Source organism: Cupressus sempervirens, chromosome 4 (assembly GCF_028749045.1).
Source record: "Cupressus sempervirens isolate cs-2001-9-10 chromosome 4, ASM2874904v1, whole genome shotgun sequence".
Classification (NCBI taxonomy): Eukaryota; Viridiplantae; Streptophyta; class Pinopsida; order Cupressales; family Cupressaceae; genus Cupressus; species Cupressus sempervirens.
Genome location: NC_143121.1, coordinates 222,016,485 through 222,033,240, shown reverse-complemented (window position 1 = coordinate 222,033,240; position 16,756 = coordinate 222,016,485). Strand labels below are relative to the sequence as shown.

Here is a 16,756-nt window from a genome sequence, read left to right as displayed (position 1 = left end):
TCCCTATCAAACATCTACCAATGCTACCATACAACTATCCATCTACTTTAACCTCACTTAAACAACTTCAAATGCAACCAACTTTAACAACTTGAAAGGAAATCTAACTATGTGGAACTAGAAAACATGCAATATACCCAATGTTCTTAATCACCATGCAAGTCTCAACAATGAAAAAGAGAGCAATTTTGGTATTATCTTCGCAACAATTTCTCCAACACTTTACAAATGAGAGCAAATGGCCTTATATAGGGGCCGAAAATACAACGGACGGTGGAGATCAAAACAAGATCAATGATCCAGATTGGATCCTAAAAACCCTAATTAGGGTTGCCACCCCATCGGCCAATGAGAAGATCCCACCTCGTCAATGGACCAATGAAAAAAGTGCAAAGAGTGGAAACCATTGAGAAGGCACCAAAATAGTGGCCAATCAGAAATAGACACTTTTTCTATTCTAGAAGAAAGAGAAATTGCCAGTTGGACTTACATCAAATGATCTTCTAATATAAATCTTCCCTTTTCTTTTATTTTCTTAGCTAAGGCAATGAACTTAGCTAGCCTTTGATCAACTTCTTCCATAGGAGGACAAGGTGTGTGCTTTGCCTTGAGTTCCGCTAACTTCACCACGCTGCTTGTTGCTTGTACAATTTTGCTTGTATATATCTTCTTTGCCAAGGGGGATTGTCCTTCCTTTAGTCTGTCCTTCATCCGTATCATGTCCATTGCACCGATATTGGTGTTGATTATTCGCTTCATTTTCGAGAAGAAGGGTGTTTTGGGAATCATATCCTCTTTGTCTTTCTTAATGTTTGTCCGCTTGGGATTCTTACTTGCACTAACATCCTGCATACTTTTCGCCCTATTATGGGATGGTAGAGTTGTGGACCAGAAGGCAAGTAGAACCAAGGGAAGCAATCCTTAGACTAGAACGAAAGAAGGATGTCAGCTTAAGGACCCCTTTCAACTCTAAATGATTAAAATTCACCTTAACCAATAATCGTACAGCGACTTTTCGGAATTAAGACTAGACCTCAAGGATTTCAAATCCACTTGCAAATCAGAAATTTATCATGTAATTCACCTCCAAATAAAATTACCCAACCTAGGGCAAAAATCACAGCCCCTCTTGAAAATCAAAATTTTATCTTCCACAAATTTCGGCTTCCACAAAATTCAACAAGCAAGAAGAGTGCAGATCTGCTCTTGCAAAATTGCCAACACCTTGAGAAGGAGAAGTGAGAAGTGAGGAGGAAATGGGAGAGAGGCCTCCTCTTATAGCCAACTTTCTTACTCCCCCCAAGCTAGCCGACTTCAACCCTGGGAGCAAGAAAAACAATAATTAATGCAAAATTATGGCCCACAATTAAATACTTAGCTAAATTTTAATTTTGCCAAAAGGAAAATTGCACTTTTATATTGCCATTTAGCTCCAATTTGCAAAAAGAAATTAAATGGTGCCTTGGAGATGTTAAATATTTCCATTTAATGAGGATTTAATAATTAATACGTCATTAAAATTGGATTTTGGCTAACCAAAAGCCTTTTTTCAATATTAAATTACCAATTTCATTAAAGGAAAAAGTTTTTCAAGGCAATTTTAATCTATTAAAGCCAATTTTTTGCAATTTTTTACCCAAATCGATTTTGCTATGCCAATTAGAAATTTTTTGACAAAAATAAAATAAAATTGCTTCTAGAGCCAAAAATCGATTTTTGCAATTTAGCCTAATTCTACAAAATTAAAATTTTCACCAAAGCAAAATTTGAGATTTTCCAAAAGTTAAGTCTAACAAAAATTTTTCTTTTTGAAAGATTATTCAAATTTACACAATTATATCCGGATTTTCAAAAGAAAAAGTCTAAGTACAAATTTACAATTTTATCCTGCCAAATATTGCTCTTTTGAAATTTGTTCGACCTAAGGATGAAATTGGTTGCTTTGGAAAATCAAGCAGAATTGGGTGAAAATGAGCTAAGTCTCTCCTACTGGCCTGAAGGTGTCCAAGGGTTAAAATTTTCAAAACTCAAAATTTTTGGACAACCCAAAAATTTGCCAAGGCGACTAAAAAAAGGGGGTCCCCAAAGAATTTGGGGCGATGGTGTGAGAACCTCACAACAAGATTCAGTGAAGTTTATTACAGTCATCAAGGACGAGCAATCTAGTCCACATAGTGTAATTGTTGCTAAGTTTAGGGCTTACCCTTTCAGATTTGGGCCCAACTTTGATCTGTTTTGGTTTTTGCCTTGTCTTTGTGATTTTGTTGACTCCCAAGAGGGGGTGTTACAAGTACTCCTACCTTGTGTACTATTCTTCAAAGACTATTGCAGTTGTTTCTCCAGTTTAGGTGTGTGGTTGGTATGCTTAGGCATCGACCCTTTTGGGTTTGATTGAGATTGAGATTGATCATCTTACTCGATCTAGTACTCACTAAATGCTCATCATCTCCTCCCTTCTAGATAGGAGCTTAACAAGTACATTAATATAGACATACATAGGTAGTTTACTCACATTAGTTGAGTTAATCCTCATGGGTGGTTCGACTAAAGATTGCATTTTCTGTCAAACACATTCTTGAGATAAAGAATGGGATCATTGTTTGCCCTTTTTACCTACCTCATCACTAGTTGCATTCACTCCCGAGGTATCTTGCTTCTTTTAGAAGGGATTGCATTGGCTACGTATCTAGACTGATCATAAACTTTATAGAGTACACGATTTGCCATATTTGTGGCATAGGGGAGGTGGAGTCAATGATGCATGTCATCATCTGCTACTCTATCTACTACGAGATTAGAGGGAAATTCTAATGCCTTTTTTAGGTAGTTTCAGTCTCCCTCCTATTTATTCAGGTTCACTGACTAGAGGTGTCTGACACTTTATCTTGAGGAGGCTATGGGGCTCAGTGACCACCCACTGCAGCAATAATATCCCACGAAACAACACTCCTAATCACGATTTTAGGGCTTTCTCGAGCACACGGTACCAAGTGTCAACTTGGTCCTCCTAGCCATACTAGATTCATAAGGCCTTGTAGGGATTCTTGGTATCAGTATTTTTCTTCGTCTTCAAAGAACCTTAAGAAATGGCCCAATGGCCCTACTTGCCCTACAACTTATCTGTTTGTTCTGGTATTTTCCATGGCTTCTCTACTCCACTCCAATAGGGGGGTTGATGGGTTTATTTCGCCCTATTTCTCTCTCTTCTTTGTTGTTGTTTGCTTTAAGTGTTGGTGTTGTCTTTTCTTGGGCATTGTTTGATGTCCCCTTTGTGGGTTGGGCTCTCTTGTTTTGGTTCAATAGTCCCGTGCACTCTCTTTGTGCTCTTATGTTGGACATCAACAAATTTATCTTATCTTCTCTTGGTCAAACAACATGCAACTTGTACCGGATTTTGTCCGCCTTGGTCACAACACATCATCCACCCGATCTACAAAGCAGGCTCAATTTTCGATCATAACAATTATAGGACCGTTATGGTTGGCTACACTTTCTTCAAACTTTATCCATAGTTCTTCATGCTATACTTTCTAGAGAGTTAGGCCAATGTTGTATTTGTGCTCAATGATACTTAGGTTTAAGACCAAATTATTAGACCATGGATCATATTTTGACCCTTAAAGCTAGTATTGAGGAGGCCTACATCAATGTTTATTGCTACTATCTGGACTTTTGCAAATGCTCTGATTATGTGCATCAGACATGTCTTTATTAGAGTCTTCATGACATTGGTATTTCTAAGATTCTTCTAACTACCATTATGGGACTTTATGAGAGGGTCCTAGGTCGTCTTACCCCACTCCCCATAGATTCTTGGATTAGCAGTAGTATTGGTGTTAAGTAGGGCTGCCCCCTTACCCCCACCTTGTTTGGCATTTATATTGATGAGTTGGAGAGAATTCTTTTGGTCCACTCCTATTTGATGGATGGTTTCCATCTCTACCATGTTTGAATCTCCATTTTTCTCATTGTTGATGATGTTGTTCTTGTGACCTCTTCTCTTGTTGGTTTTAGAGACAACTACATAGCCTTTTGGCTTTTTGTGACCTTAGACAAGATGGTTATTTGGTGAAAACAAAGGTTAGGGTCTTCAATTGCCTTAAGATCTCTCATCTTCATTTATTCTATAGAGGGGTGGAGGTTTAGATCTTCTCTTCCTATACTTTTTCTCGATCAATTTCTCTGGTCCTTATTTCTGTTTGAGACCTACCCTCCAACCATAGATCAACAAGGGTTGTGGTTTTTGTTATGTCCCCATTTCCAAGATCAATTTATATGATAATAGAGTTAAATATATAAGATTAAACAACTAAATAAATAAACACAATTATAATTATAATAACATTGATAAAATTAAATAATTGACATATATATCTCAAACATAAAAAGGGATCTAATAATGATTAATAAAAATATTAAATCCAATATAAAATAAATAAATAGAATTTATAATTCTAATAATTGATGATTAATTGAAAGTGTACTATTGAAATATAAGCCTCAAAAGAATATATTATTAATAAACATTAGAAGATAACAATAAACATTATTATTAAAAAATGAAAAGAGTATAACATTAATAACCAAATGAACAAAATGAATAGGCAATCAAAAGTCGCAACTCACTACAGGTGACCATATATATAGTGGTTGATGACAAAAAGGGGAGACGGCAATGGGGGGATATGAAGGCCAGTAAGAAATAGAGGATGCGAAGTACCACAGTATCGATTATCATTCAATGCAACCGGTTATGAACATAAAATCATCATTTGATATGAGGATACAAGCAATAGGAGAATTTAGTTTCAAACATCCAATCAGGAAACTCTCTGCATTTACAATCAGCAAGTACGTTGGTCAGGACAATAATTGTCGGAAACAGAGGATTGACATACAACCAGTCAGCGATGAGGATGACGATCGAGCCAAAGGCCTATTCCATTTTTACGGTACCAGGAATAGTGATTGAAGCGAATTAGAGGGAGTGCTCAGATCAAACACTACAGATTGGGGAATCCATTTTCAGCGGTACACTATCCAACTTCGCATAAGTCAAACTGCCAATAAGAGATTACAGATGGAAACTCTTTTCATTTACTCGCCCATCAAATATTCAGACAATGATAGAGTTGAGAGGGTATAATCGACGATAGTGGAAACATCTGAGTCAGTGTTATGCATCCATCAGTGAGTGAAAACAACAAATCTCAAATCTATCGATTGCCATCTGAACATAGAAGGAAGTAATCAGCAGAGTTAGCTCATGCAGATTGGAATCATGTCCCAATTAGACAACGATAAGGAGAATCGCAAGCTAGTCAAATACACAATATACTCAGCTACATACCACTCACTGGAGACTGCATAACATATCCAGTCAGCAGTGTAATCATTCAAAACTCACTTATTCATATTGGACTCAGCATTCAGTTATCTTATTGCACAAATATATATTGAATTACAGTCCAGCCAACATTCCCGAGTGGCAGAAAAGACACAGACTTGATAAGGCAACTCTAGAGGAAACTATAAGCCAACATATTTTATCTGCAATTATAGATGGAATAGAAAAATAACAAAGGTAGCAACCATCAAGCATTACAAACAAAGTATTTTGTTCAGCACAGATAGCTTATAAGAAAAGACAAGGCATGATGAGACAAGAAAAATATGATAGATACAATATAGGAAAACCAACCATCGTTGAGTTTGTAAAACGATATAAAATAAGTTAGCAACAACTTTCCCAGTCTGAACATACCAGACAACAAATCAGTCAGAACACTATATATTAAATAGGACATTTGCTCACATAGATTAAGCATAAAATAAACATTGACACAAAGATATCAGAACAACTATAATAAGATCTTCAAGAAACAACAAAGGAGAGACTACTCTTACAAGATGAAGATGACAGGAAAAATCTCTGCAAGTTCCTTTGGGAATTAAGGAAGAGGTCGAAGGGTTCCTGAAGGACTTTGGTAGGAAGCATTATGTCGAGAAGGCTAAACTAAAGCATGGTAGGAATTAAACATTTTCGAAGGTTTATTAGCCAGGAGATTGTGAACATCAACTGGAAGATCAAGGGACATTACAGTTTCGTATGACGTTGGGAATCGTAGGATAAGATCAAAGATCTTATTATCCCAACATCAAATCAAAGGAGTTATTACAATAAAGCTATAAACACATACAAAACAAAAAATTAAACAATTGAAATGCATTAAAACGGATTTTCACACCATTGTTTTCCTCTCTATCAAGATCTTGTACAATTTTGTTTTATTTTGCTATTTCATTTGCATGTGAGGCTATGGACAATTTGTGCAATTATCAAAATTTGCATTAAAATGCTCAAGAGGGAAGTGCCTTTCAAAAGGTTGTAAAAGAAATTATGGAACTATAAGAGTTGGTTGGAGGAACTTTGAGATTATTTGTCTCAAATTTGGTAAGTAGGTAAATTTTGTAGAGATTAGGGGATGTAAAATGAAATAATAACATTGATTTTTTATTGTAGGATATAAGATAGGTGGAAAATATTAATAATTTAAAAATAGATATGGAATTCCATTCAAATAATAGAAGAAAACTTAATGAATTAATTAAAAATAAAAATAAATATTCATTTAATTAATGGATGAATTCAAGATAGTCACAAGGACATTTTTATGTCTCTACATTTTGCCCTTATTGAGACAATGTAGCTTCTTGTATTGTTTCAATGAATTTTTTTTTGGCTGATATGAAGGTTACCTGATACATGGCCGAGTTGGACTGCGTAAGAAGTGATAGGTATTTAATTCAATAAACATAAATATTCATTTATTTAATAGATGAATTTGAGATAGTCATGAGGATTTTTGTTATGTGTCTACATAATGGATTGGTTGATACAAAGATTACTTGATATATGTCCTAGTTGGACTGGGTGAGAACTGCTAGGTATGCCCCCACAAGAGATTGTTTGAGATATCTGAAGGATAATCTCTTGAAAGACATGGGAAAAGATTTAATAATGATGCTACACAAGTTGATTAAGTTGAGAAAAAGATAAGTAGTTGTACATTTGATGGAAATGCACAATGGATAGGTGTAATTGACCTAGTGATTGAAATGGTTAATATAGCTGGATAAATTGAGTTGATTGAACTAATTGATAGCCGATAGGATTGAGATTGAACTTGGCACAAAGTAAGCTAATGTAGAAATGATTGATTGCAGGCGAGTAAGCCATGTTTGATGATCAAAGAGTCAAGATGATTGAGCTCATAGTTGAAAAACTTGGACTCAGCAATAACTTGGTTGACCTAATTTTTTTGAAAAGTTTGGATTCGTAAAAAACTCCTCGAAAAAATTGGCACTTTTATCACAACATTTTAAAATATATAATATCTCAAACTATACTTAAAAACATGAGTATACAATAGATTTGTAGAAAATATACTACAAAATAAAATACAATAATTATATTCCACATTAAAATTGCTTCTATATAAACTAAACATGGATAAGAATTATATAATAGGTTCATTAAGTTATCAAAATAATTTAACAATGTTAAATTGATTGGAAATTAAATTAAATTATAAAATAAAATAGTCAAATATATGGTTTATTAAAACAAAATGAAACAATATAACATTTAAAATTAATATAAATATTTTAGACTTATTGAATTGAAATTACTATAAATAAAAATATATTATGCAATGTACATGATAATAATTTATGTAATGTTTATTAGAATAAAACAATATTATATGAAATTTAAAAGTAATATATATTTCATGAAATTTAAAGTTAATATAAATGTTTTACATATATTTGATTGAAATTACTAAAAATTAAACAATATTGTTCAATACACATTGTAATAACTTTAAAAACACTTTTATTGAAATATTCAAAAGTAATATAAAATCATGTGTTAAGGTTTACAATTACCATTAAATGTCAAATTATTTTCAGAGGCACTTCATTTTCGTCACAGGCAGGGTGCAATGGATTTTTAGGCATGACTATGTTGAATATGTTTTACACTGTCGAAAGCTACACCTCTGTATTCGTTTCATTTAAGCTTCAGACTTCCCTTTTACAGTTTTGTTGTATTTGATTAAAGCCTTGGAAAGCTGCACCTCTGGCAAATACATTTTAGGGTAAATAGCTCCTCATGCTTCGTCTCTATCAGATCTTTCACTGTTTCAAAAGCATTTTCGTCATTAAAAAATGTCTTTTCATTTGATTGGTTTTTACTGTCGATTTTAGTAGCAATTAGCCATGCAATTTCATGATTTTTACACAAAAACTCGCCGTGAGTTTTTTCAATAAATCGCTCACCATTTATACAGCAATAATATCGGCAACCTAGATCACTTGCGATATATCACAGATTTTTTCAACTATGATTGAGCTGATATTGATAGGATAAGAGACATAGAGCAGTTGAATATTGATCTATGATATGAAGAAGATAAAAAATGAGTACGAGGAGAAGATGGTGAAAGAAATAGTTGATAAACAAGAGATATGGAAACGATGAATGAAATGACGATTGAAATACATAAGTGAAGGTGATAAAAATTCTTGTGCTTTTTGGTGCTTATATCATCATTGAGGTTATAATGACAAAAGGATGAGCTCATCTGGGTATGCTTTAGATCCAAGTGAGTTGACATACCGATTGCAAATAGGAAAGCAACGAGACTCATACATCCTTGATGATGTCTTAAGTCATCGCTTACAAAGGAACAATCCACAAACAACAAATAGGTAAACATGCACCATATTCGCCTTTCTAGTCAAAGACATCTTGGAGATAAAATCTCTAATTAGAGACATCCCACAAGAGCCAAAACACGTCACCAAAAGATAAAGTCAAAAAGTAATTAGAGACCTACACAAAAATGACCATCATGCTTCATGTAAAAATGATTTGTGTCACAATTTAGGTGTTTGATTTGATTGACATGTCTGGTTTTAGGAAAGACTCATCATGTACAAAACAAGTGACTGATCATGAGAGTGTCTAATGGAGACACTGGATTTTGATAAAGACTAACAATCACATCATAGTAAGAAAGTTTGATAGGTTTTTGATCAATTCTATATTTGCTAAGCTCAATGTTGTAATTAGGTTGTTTCAAATGTTTTTATTCAAGGCAATTTATTACAAATTTTGTAGATTTTTTATTTTCTTTTTGGATTTTTTATAGAATAAATATTTTTTGAAATTTTGAAATTTTTTCACGATTTCTTTTTTGAGTTTTTAATGATTTTTCAAGACTTCTTAAGATTTTATATGATTTTGTAGGAGATTTTAAATTTGTTATATTTTTTACGACTTTTAAAGTTTTTAAGGGGTTTTTAAATGTTTGACTATTGATTAATTCATTCTTGAGCATGATGTATTTTTTTGCCCTTAATGTCTAGGAAGGAATAATAAATTGTGAATGGATGAATAAAGTGATAGGATAGAAATGGATGAAGTTTGTTTATTGGGATGATGGGATCCTCAAGGAGTATCACATAATAATGTTAATTTCTTGTAACTTTGACAAGATAAGTGTTCTGATTTTCAGATCAGTCTGATCTAGATGCATGAGTTCCCTTAAGTATTGGTCACTAGAACATATTGTCCCCTCTAGATAGATTGGCATCTTCCTTGTGGCTTTTATAAGCCTTCTTATTTAGTAATGTGGTTAGTTAGTTACTAACTATTAGTAACTCTTGGAATGGGCACCAATCTTGAGGAAACAATTATGTTGTTAAATAGGCCAACCTAGAGAGGGACATGTCCATTCAATGAACATGCCTCTTGAGTTAGGTATAAGGGAGGGCTAGATTGTAGATTAGAAGACACACCGAAATCTGGTTGAGTTTGGAATTTTTGGGGAACTCCCGAAATATAGAATCTCATATAAAACTAAAAGTCTAAAACCTACTTCAAATGTCCTGGTAGTATTTATAAAATATAGCTTGAAGTATCTTATACTTAAAATTTAAATGTTATATTTCATATAAATCCTGCTGCCCTCTTAGCTGAGAAAATGACCAAGTGTAGACAACAAGTTGTCAAAGAGGAAATTCCTCTAGGCATGGAGGATTCCTCCAGTTCCAAAGGAATCTAAGTCCTATGAGGTGCCTAATTTCCACCCTCCTTGTGTTGCTCAAATTCCTGTCCTCTCCCTCAAATCCACTTATAGGCAGGTTGTTAAGGAGTTTAGATGAGCACTGGTTGTTTTGAGCACAAACAATCAAGGGAAAGTGGAAAGTCAGAGTGAGAAGGAGGATTTTGACCATGAAATCAGACTTAATGGAGACAAAAACAGAATGAAACAATCATCTGTATCACCTTAGTGACATGATGGAGAGCATGATTGCATTGAAAAGGGGCATGAGATGGTTCCAAACTCAATCATGGAGCAATTTATGCAGTTATAAAGATGAAGTTTTAAAGATGCAAGTGTAAGAGGAAACTTCCTCTAAGCATGGCAGACTCAACCAGTTCTTGAGGAATCTTAATTCATGTCACACCTTGAAATTCCACCCTTCTTTTAATTGCTTGAAATTATCCACATCCTCTTCAGTTTGCCTATGAACAAAGCATTGGGAGTTTAGGTTAGTAAATATGACAACTTTGAGGTGTAAGCAGCTGTGAGGGGTGAAAATCAGATTTAAGGCAGTGGGAAAAATGCATCTCCAAGAGGAAAATTCCTCTAAGCATAGTGGAATCCATTAGCTCCTAAGGAATCTTAATTCCTCTCATACCTCAAATTTCTGCCCTCAAGTTTGGCTTTGAAAGAGCATCCTAAATGTTAGAGCCCTCCATTTTGCCATTATGACTACAGAATTGAGCTTGAAAGAGAGTGGTTGGACAAAATTGAAGTGTTTGAAATATGTGGGAGTGAAAATTCCTCTCCACCTAATTTCCACAACCATATTGGAGACAATTAAGAGAAAAGATAAATGAAATGATGAATGGGGTAACCACTAAGGAGAAACCAGCATTTCGAAAGTTTTTAATAGGTATAGGAGATAGAAACAAAATGAAAGAGGAAAATTCCTCAAGGCAAGGTGGAGTCTACCTACCTTTAAGGAATAAATATAATGAAAATTAATGAAGTGATTGATTAAATATAAATATTCATTTAATTAATAGATGAATTGGAGATAGTCATGAGGACAATTCTATGTGTCTACAAGCTCTTTGGCTCTTTTTGAGAGATATGCTCCTTGCACTACTTCCAAGACACCATGTTCAGGATGACACTTGTGGACACTTTCTTTAGGACTATTGCTCTTTATGGTTCTTTTGGAGTCTAATTGGGCTTTTGTGGAGTGGGTTCAAGATCTTTTCATGCATCATCAAATGCATGAAAACCATCCCTCATACTATTATTCGTGGGGAGTTTTTGGCTCACCCCTTCAAACATGGGGCCATCTTTGACCTTATTTTGTTTTTGCATCACCTTCAAAGTTTTGCCGACTTTGGGGAGGGGCACCACAGATAACCCTACCTCGCTTATTGTTCTTTCGAGTCCATTACTGGTTTTGTTGCTTCAAGTCGGGCCCTTAGTTGGTTTGTTGAGGCCTCAAATCTTCTTGGGTTTATTGGGATTGTGATGGATTATCCTTCCCTTCCAGTACTCTCTAGATGCTTCTCACTATCTACTTCTGTCTAGACAGACACGAGATGAATAGGCATGTCAATTAAAATAAATCTAGATAGTTCATCTACGTTATTTGGGTTAACATCCACAAGGGTCTTTGCCCAAAGATGTCATTCTACGTTGAGCATTTTCAAGAGCTAAGAGATAGACTCACAATTTATCCTTCTTACTCATGCCACCGCTGGGCACATTTTCTCCAAATCTCCCTTGGTTCCTTCAGGGTGGGCTTTCATCGTCTCTGCATTGAGACTATCATGAATTAGCCACAGAGAGCAAGATTTGTTGATTATGCAGTATGAGGGAGGTAGAGACTAAGGGGCATTTCATTTTCCTTTGTCTTGTATACCATGAGATTAGAGGTAGATTCTACTACCTTTTTAGGAGATCTTAGTCCCTCCAACTTTAAATTCAGAAGGCTGTCATGTTTTGGGATCTCATTTCAGCATTAGAACTGCAGCACTATGCAGTCCTGTCATCTTATCACCTACTTCTTCCTAAGATTCACTTAGTGTGTGGCACCAATTGCCAATTTGGTTCCCCCTCTAGCCATCATTGATTTGTGGTCTCCAAGAGATGTTCCCTCTAGCAGCAGTTCTCCCCCTCCAGGAAATGCCAGAAGCAATTCTAGCCTCTTGCTAGCTCTATATATTACCCTTTTGTTTTGAGGTTCTTCTCAGCGAAGTAGACATTGTAGTAGGAGTTGGGGTTTTCCCAGGTGGGACCCCCATTCTCTCTCTCTCTCTCTCTCTCTCTCTCTCTCTCTCTCTCTCTCTAAATTTTATGTTCCCATTCTTTTGTTTCTTTTCTTTGTGCACCGTTTGGTGTCCCTGTTGTGTACTGACCCTCTTTTTGGCTTTTGGCAGCCCCTTTGACCTACTTTGTGGTTTTTGTTGGATAGTTATTGATATTTCTTATCTATTTGCAAGAAAATTATATATGAAGATTATTTATGGATTATTTGCGACATTTTGTACTAGTTTTTATAGCATGCTACTCATTTTAATCATCTTTATGATATTTTTGATATAATATAAATCTTCCTTCTGCCAATTTGACAATTTCATTAGTATTCTATTTTTTAATTAATAATTGATATTCAATGTTCAAGTAACTGATGCGTCAAAAGCACTGTAGAAAATGGTGCCATTTATGAACAATTGGAGAAGCAGATCCTACTTTGTGAAGGCGAATGCATATTGGTGACAACAAACATATGGACACAAGCAGGGTTGGTAAATGGAGCTCTGGGCAAAATAGTTCACATTGTTTACAACCCTATATCTAGCCTGCTAGATGTTCCTGCATACGTTGCAACAAGGATTGATAGTTACTGCAGTCCATGATGGAATGAGGATCACCCCAAAACTGTACTGATAATTCTTTTGTCACTAGGCACTCAATGGAAAATACTGATTACCATGGCATGGGCTATAACAATTCATAAATCGCAAGGGCTAACACTACAGAAAGCAACAATTGACATTGGTAGAACAAAGAGACAGGGTTTAACATTTATAGCTTTGTCAAGAATCATTTCATTAAACAACCTTCACATTCGACCAATGTTCTCCTTCAACAGATACTCAAAAATGCAAAATAGCACATACATGATCCTAAGAGAAAAGGAGGAAGACTGATTGAGGAATCTTTCATCACAATAAATTGAAATCAAATGCTTAATTAAGAAATTGGCTTTGCCCGTTGTTCAGCAATTCCTTTACTTAGAGAGAAGGGAAAAAACAACAAAAAATTTAAAGTACAATTGTATCTATTGTGTAACTTGTTTTTGCTAAACAATATAATAACAACTATATTTTGCTATCAGCTAATACATTGCTAGTATTAATAACCAAAACAAAAATAGCAACAATCACCAACAAACAACCAACCAAAGAAAGAGAGGACACTCAAAAAGACAAAAACTAAATACAATAACAACTAGACACAAACAAGAACCTAAATATTGAAAAGCAAACTACAGAAACACAATTAAAAAAATAAGAATAAGAAAAAAAATAAGAATAAAATGAATAAAAGAAAATAAAGATAAAAATAAAATAAAAAATTAAGTAGAACAATAACAATAACACCATAAGGACCGATGAAAAGAGAAAAGACTCCAAGAAAACCACTGAAAAGGGGACCAAAGACAATGCTGGAAGAAATCATTGTGGGGAGCCACACGAGCACCAAGAAGAGCATATATTTTTCTTTTAGCTCTTTTTTGGGCTTTCTTGAATTATCTCATGCTTGTTGACCTCTTTGTTTTTCTCGACCTTTGAGCCTCCGGCATCCTTTATATACCGTTGACCTGGTCTGCAACAATTTATTTTATTGTTCCTCTAGCGCTTCTCATTCTGATGATGGATCATAGTGTAACTTGAAACATTGATGAAAAACACTAAGCACAATGAAATCCAGAAACTGCATTGATCTAAATAAGGGATTGTGGAAATCTCTTCAGACTAACAATATTGATTTCCAGCAATTGCCAAGGAGGATAAGTTTGAGAAGCTAGGGAAGGATGAAATGGAAGATGATGTGGGGCAGGTGGAGGAGGTTTTTGTGTTCTAACAAATAATTATCTTGGGAACTTTCATGTGTTATATTGCTTAAAAAAGAGAAGACAGTCACAGGCAAAGCCACATGGCTATTCCTCTCATTACCATGGTTTGGACATTTGCTCCACCGGGTACATGGCTACTCATTTTATTACAATGTGTTTTTCCTCAGGTTGGACATGATCAACGGGAATGTACCATACAGTTTTTACAACTTCATATGATATGAAGGTTTAATTTCAATAAGAGGAAATTGAGAACTAAGGTCTGAATAGAAATATATGATTAGGAAGTGAGTATCAACAAATAATCTCCATGAATTGAATTCTTAATTACATGACCTGATTATTCTTTGTCAATTTCCTTGTATTTAGAACTGATGCCTATAGGACATACTGCTTGAGATCTGTCCTTTTTGTGTAAGGTTGATTGGCTGCTGCTGAAATTCATTAGGAGCACATCCTCTTCCTCCTGCAATTTATTGTGAGCTTCTAATATTATAGTTAGTATTCATTATCAAAGAGTTTTCTTCTGCTTCTCTCTTTACTTTAAGTTGCTGACCCTCTACCAAAAGTAGTTTTCTTTCAATTTACATAGAAGGAAACTAACAAATAAAAGTGAAACAGCTGTTTAGAATACTGTAATATTAGATGTACCCCAAAGTTGAGGTGTTAAATCTACTGAAGAGATCTTTTCTCAAGATTTTTCTTACCTCCACTGCATTTTTTAATCTGATATTTGCCACTTGTAGATATGTGAAGATGCTATTGGCATCTTGGAACAGAGACTTCATTAAACAACAAAACCCGATTTCTGAGACAGGGAGATTGGATTGCACAATATAGGGTTTTTTTAAATTTTCCGAAAAGCGGGGTCCACCTCCACTGAATATTGAGGATTGGGACCCAGATTGGGCAGTGGAAGAGGTGGCATTAAGAAAGCTGGAGAAGATCAGGAGAATTGAAGAGCAGAGGGGACAATCCACAGCCAAGATTCAGAGGACAAATGAAGATGGAAGGGGCTGCCCAGGAAGAGGATGCTGTGCTGGTGGAAGTTTACAGCAAGATCATCTTCAGGGCCTTCCGGATAAGGAGAATTTTCATGGGGATTCATGTTCTCTGCTTTGTTTTGGGTAGGATTAATTTAAAAGCTTTATAGCTGTTTTTGAATGATATAATGGTCTGGTTAATATTCGCTTGCACAGTGGAGATCACTCATTTTGTTCCACAAGTGATTGTCAGATTCAGCAGTAGTTGAAGTTAGTGCTTTTAGGTTCTTTCTGGTTCTATAGGTTTTGGGTATTCAAAGATTTAGCTTTTGTTTCTCAGACATTGTTGATCTTTAGTTTCTTTCTATGTATATCTTGAAATTTATAGTTATAATATAATCCTTACTGGCTATAGCCTCCTACTGATAAAAGAAATAAAAAATTGTCATAATCCTAGTAGCATTCTAAGACTTGAATGCTTAACAAGCAGAGAAAAGAGTGTATTGTTGTTTTACCATTGATTTCAATTTGCTGTCTCTGTCAGGAGAGTATACAATGTTGTTGATGATGATCCAGCACCTCGTGCAGAAGTCTTTTCCTACGCAATGTCTTTACTTGAGACAAAATGGCCAGGTACAAAATGGGAAGCCATGGAAAGTAGAACTTCAACTGGTGACACATGCAGAGAGATCAATTGTTCGACGAATATATCAGAAAAGAGGGTTTCCAATAAAAGATTGAAAGAAGAACTAAAAGTAAAGCTACTCTATCCAAGCTACAGATCTGGCTTGGAGAATATTATTAAAAGTATTGATAGCTTACCTTTTTAATTGATCCAGTCATTAATAATGGCAAGTTTAAAACACGGTCATATTTATGAGAGATGTTGCTCAGATGCTGAGCTTTACTTACGTTAAGAGTAACTCACAGAACTTCAGAAGGAAACATGAACAACGAATACCACAGCTTCCCAATTTGGAAGTGGCAATACCTAATAAGCTTTGCACAACAAACATTAAGAAAAATTCACAGTTTCACAAGTGGAAAAGTGTATTCTTCTATAATTTGTGGGCTTACCACAATGATAGATATTATCACCCTCATTTAATGCATTACTGATATGTTAACCTTTCCAGAAATATTACTACTTCTGAAAGGAGTTCAAGATAAGTTTAATCTCATGAACATAAATGAAAAGAACGTATGTTGAATTTCGCTTGCAAATGTGCTAACCAGCAACTAACATGATATATGTCAAGTTATTTTTTTTCTTATGTTCTTATCAAACTTAGCTGCAGTGGAGCTTTTGTTCTCCTACTGCATCAATTATTGCAGTGGAATTATACATTTTATATACCATCTTGATTTCAACCATTCTAGTTTTACTGCATTTTGGACTACAGGAATTCTATGTTGTACTGTTAAGTAGACTAGTGCAATCTAACCTATGATATTTTTCTATGGTGCAAGTTTAATGGTCCCAGGATGAATGGAACCGAGTTTCAAAACTATTAATTGTTATTTCATTAAAT

The 16,756-nt window shown here is 34.9% G+C and overlaps 1 protein-coding gene across 2 annotated transcripts in view; it reads left to right on the top strand.

Moving 5' to 3' along the window:
- The window catches only part of LOC149560800 (NAD(P)-binding Rossmann-fold superfamily protein), a 202,695-nt gene extending 186,200 nt beyond the window's left edge, over positions 1 to 16,495 (top strand). Inside the window, exon 8 of one of the 2 annotated variants that reach the window (XM_089824822.1) lies at positions 15,769 to 16,495. In XM_089824822.1, coding sequence (XP_089680948.1) covers positions 15,769 to 16,054 — 286 coding nt within the window. In that variant the 3' untranslated portion in view covers positions 16,055 to 16,495. Of the gene's footprint in view, positions 1 to 14,987; positions 15,227 to 15,768 lie in introns of those variants that run through there. The other variant, XM_089824823.1, reaches the window with a different exon arrangement.
- Positions 16,496 to 16,756: the final 261 nt, after the last annotated feature.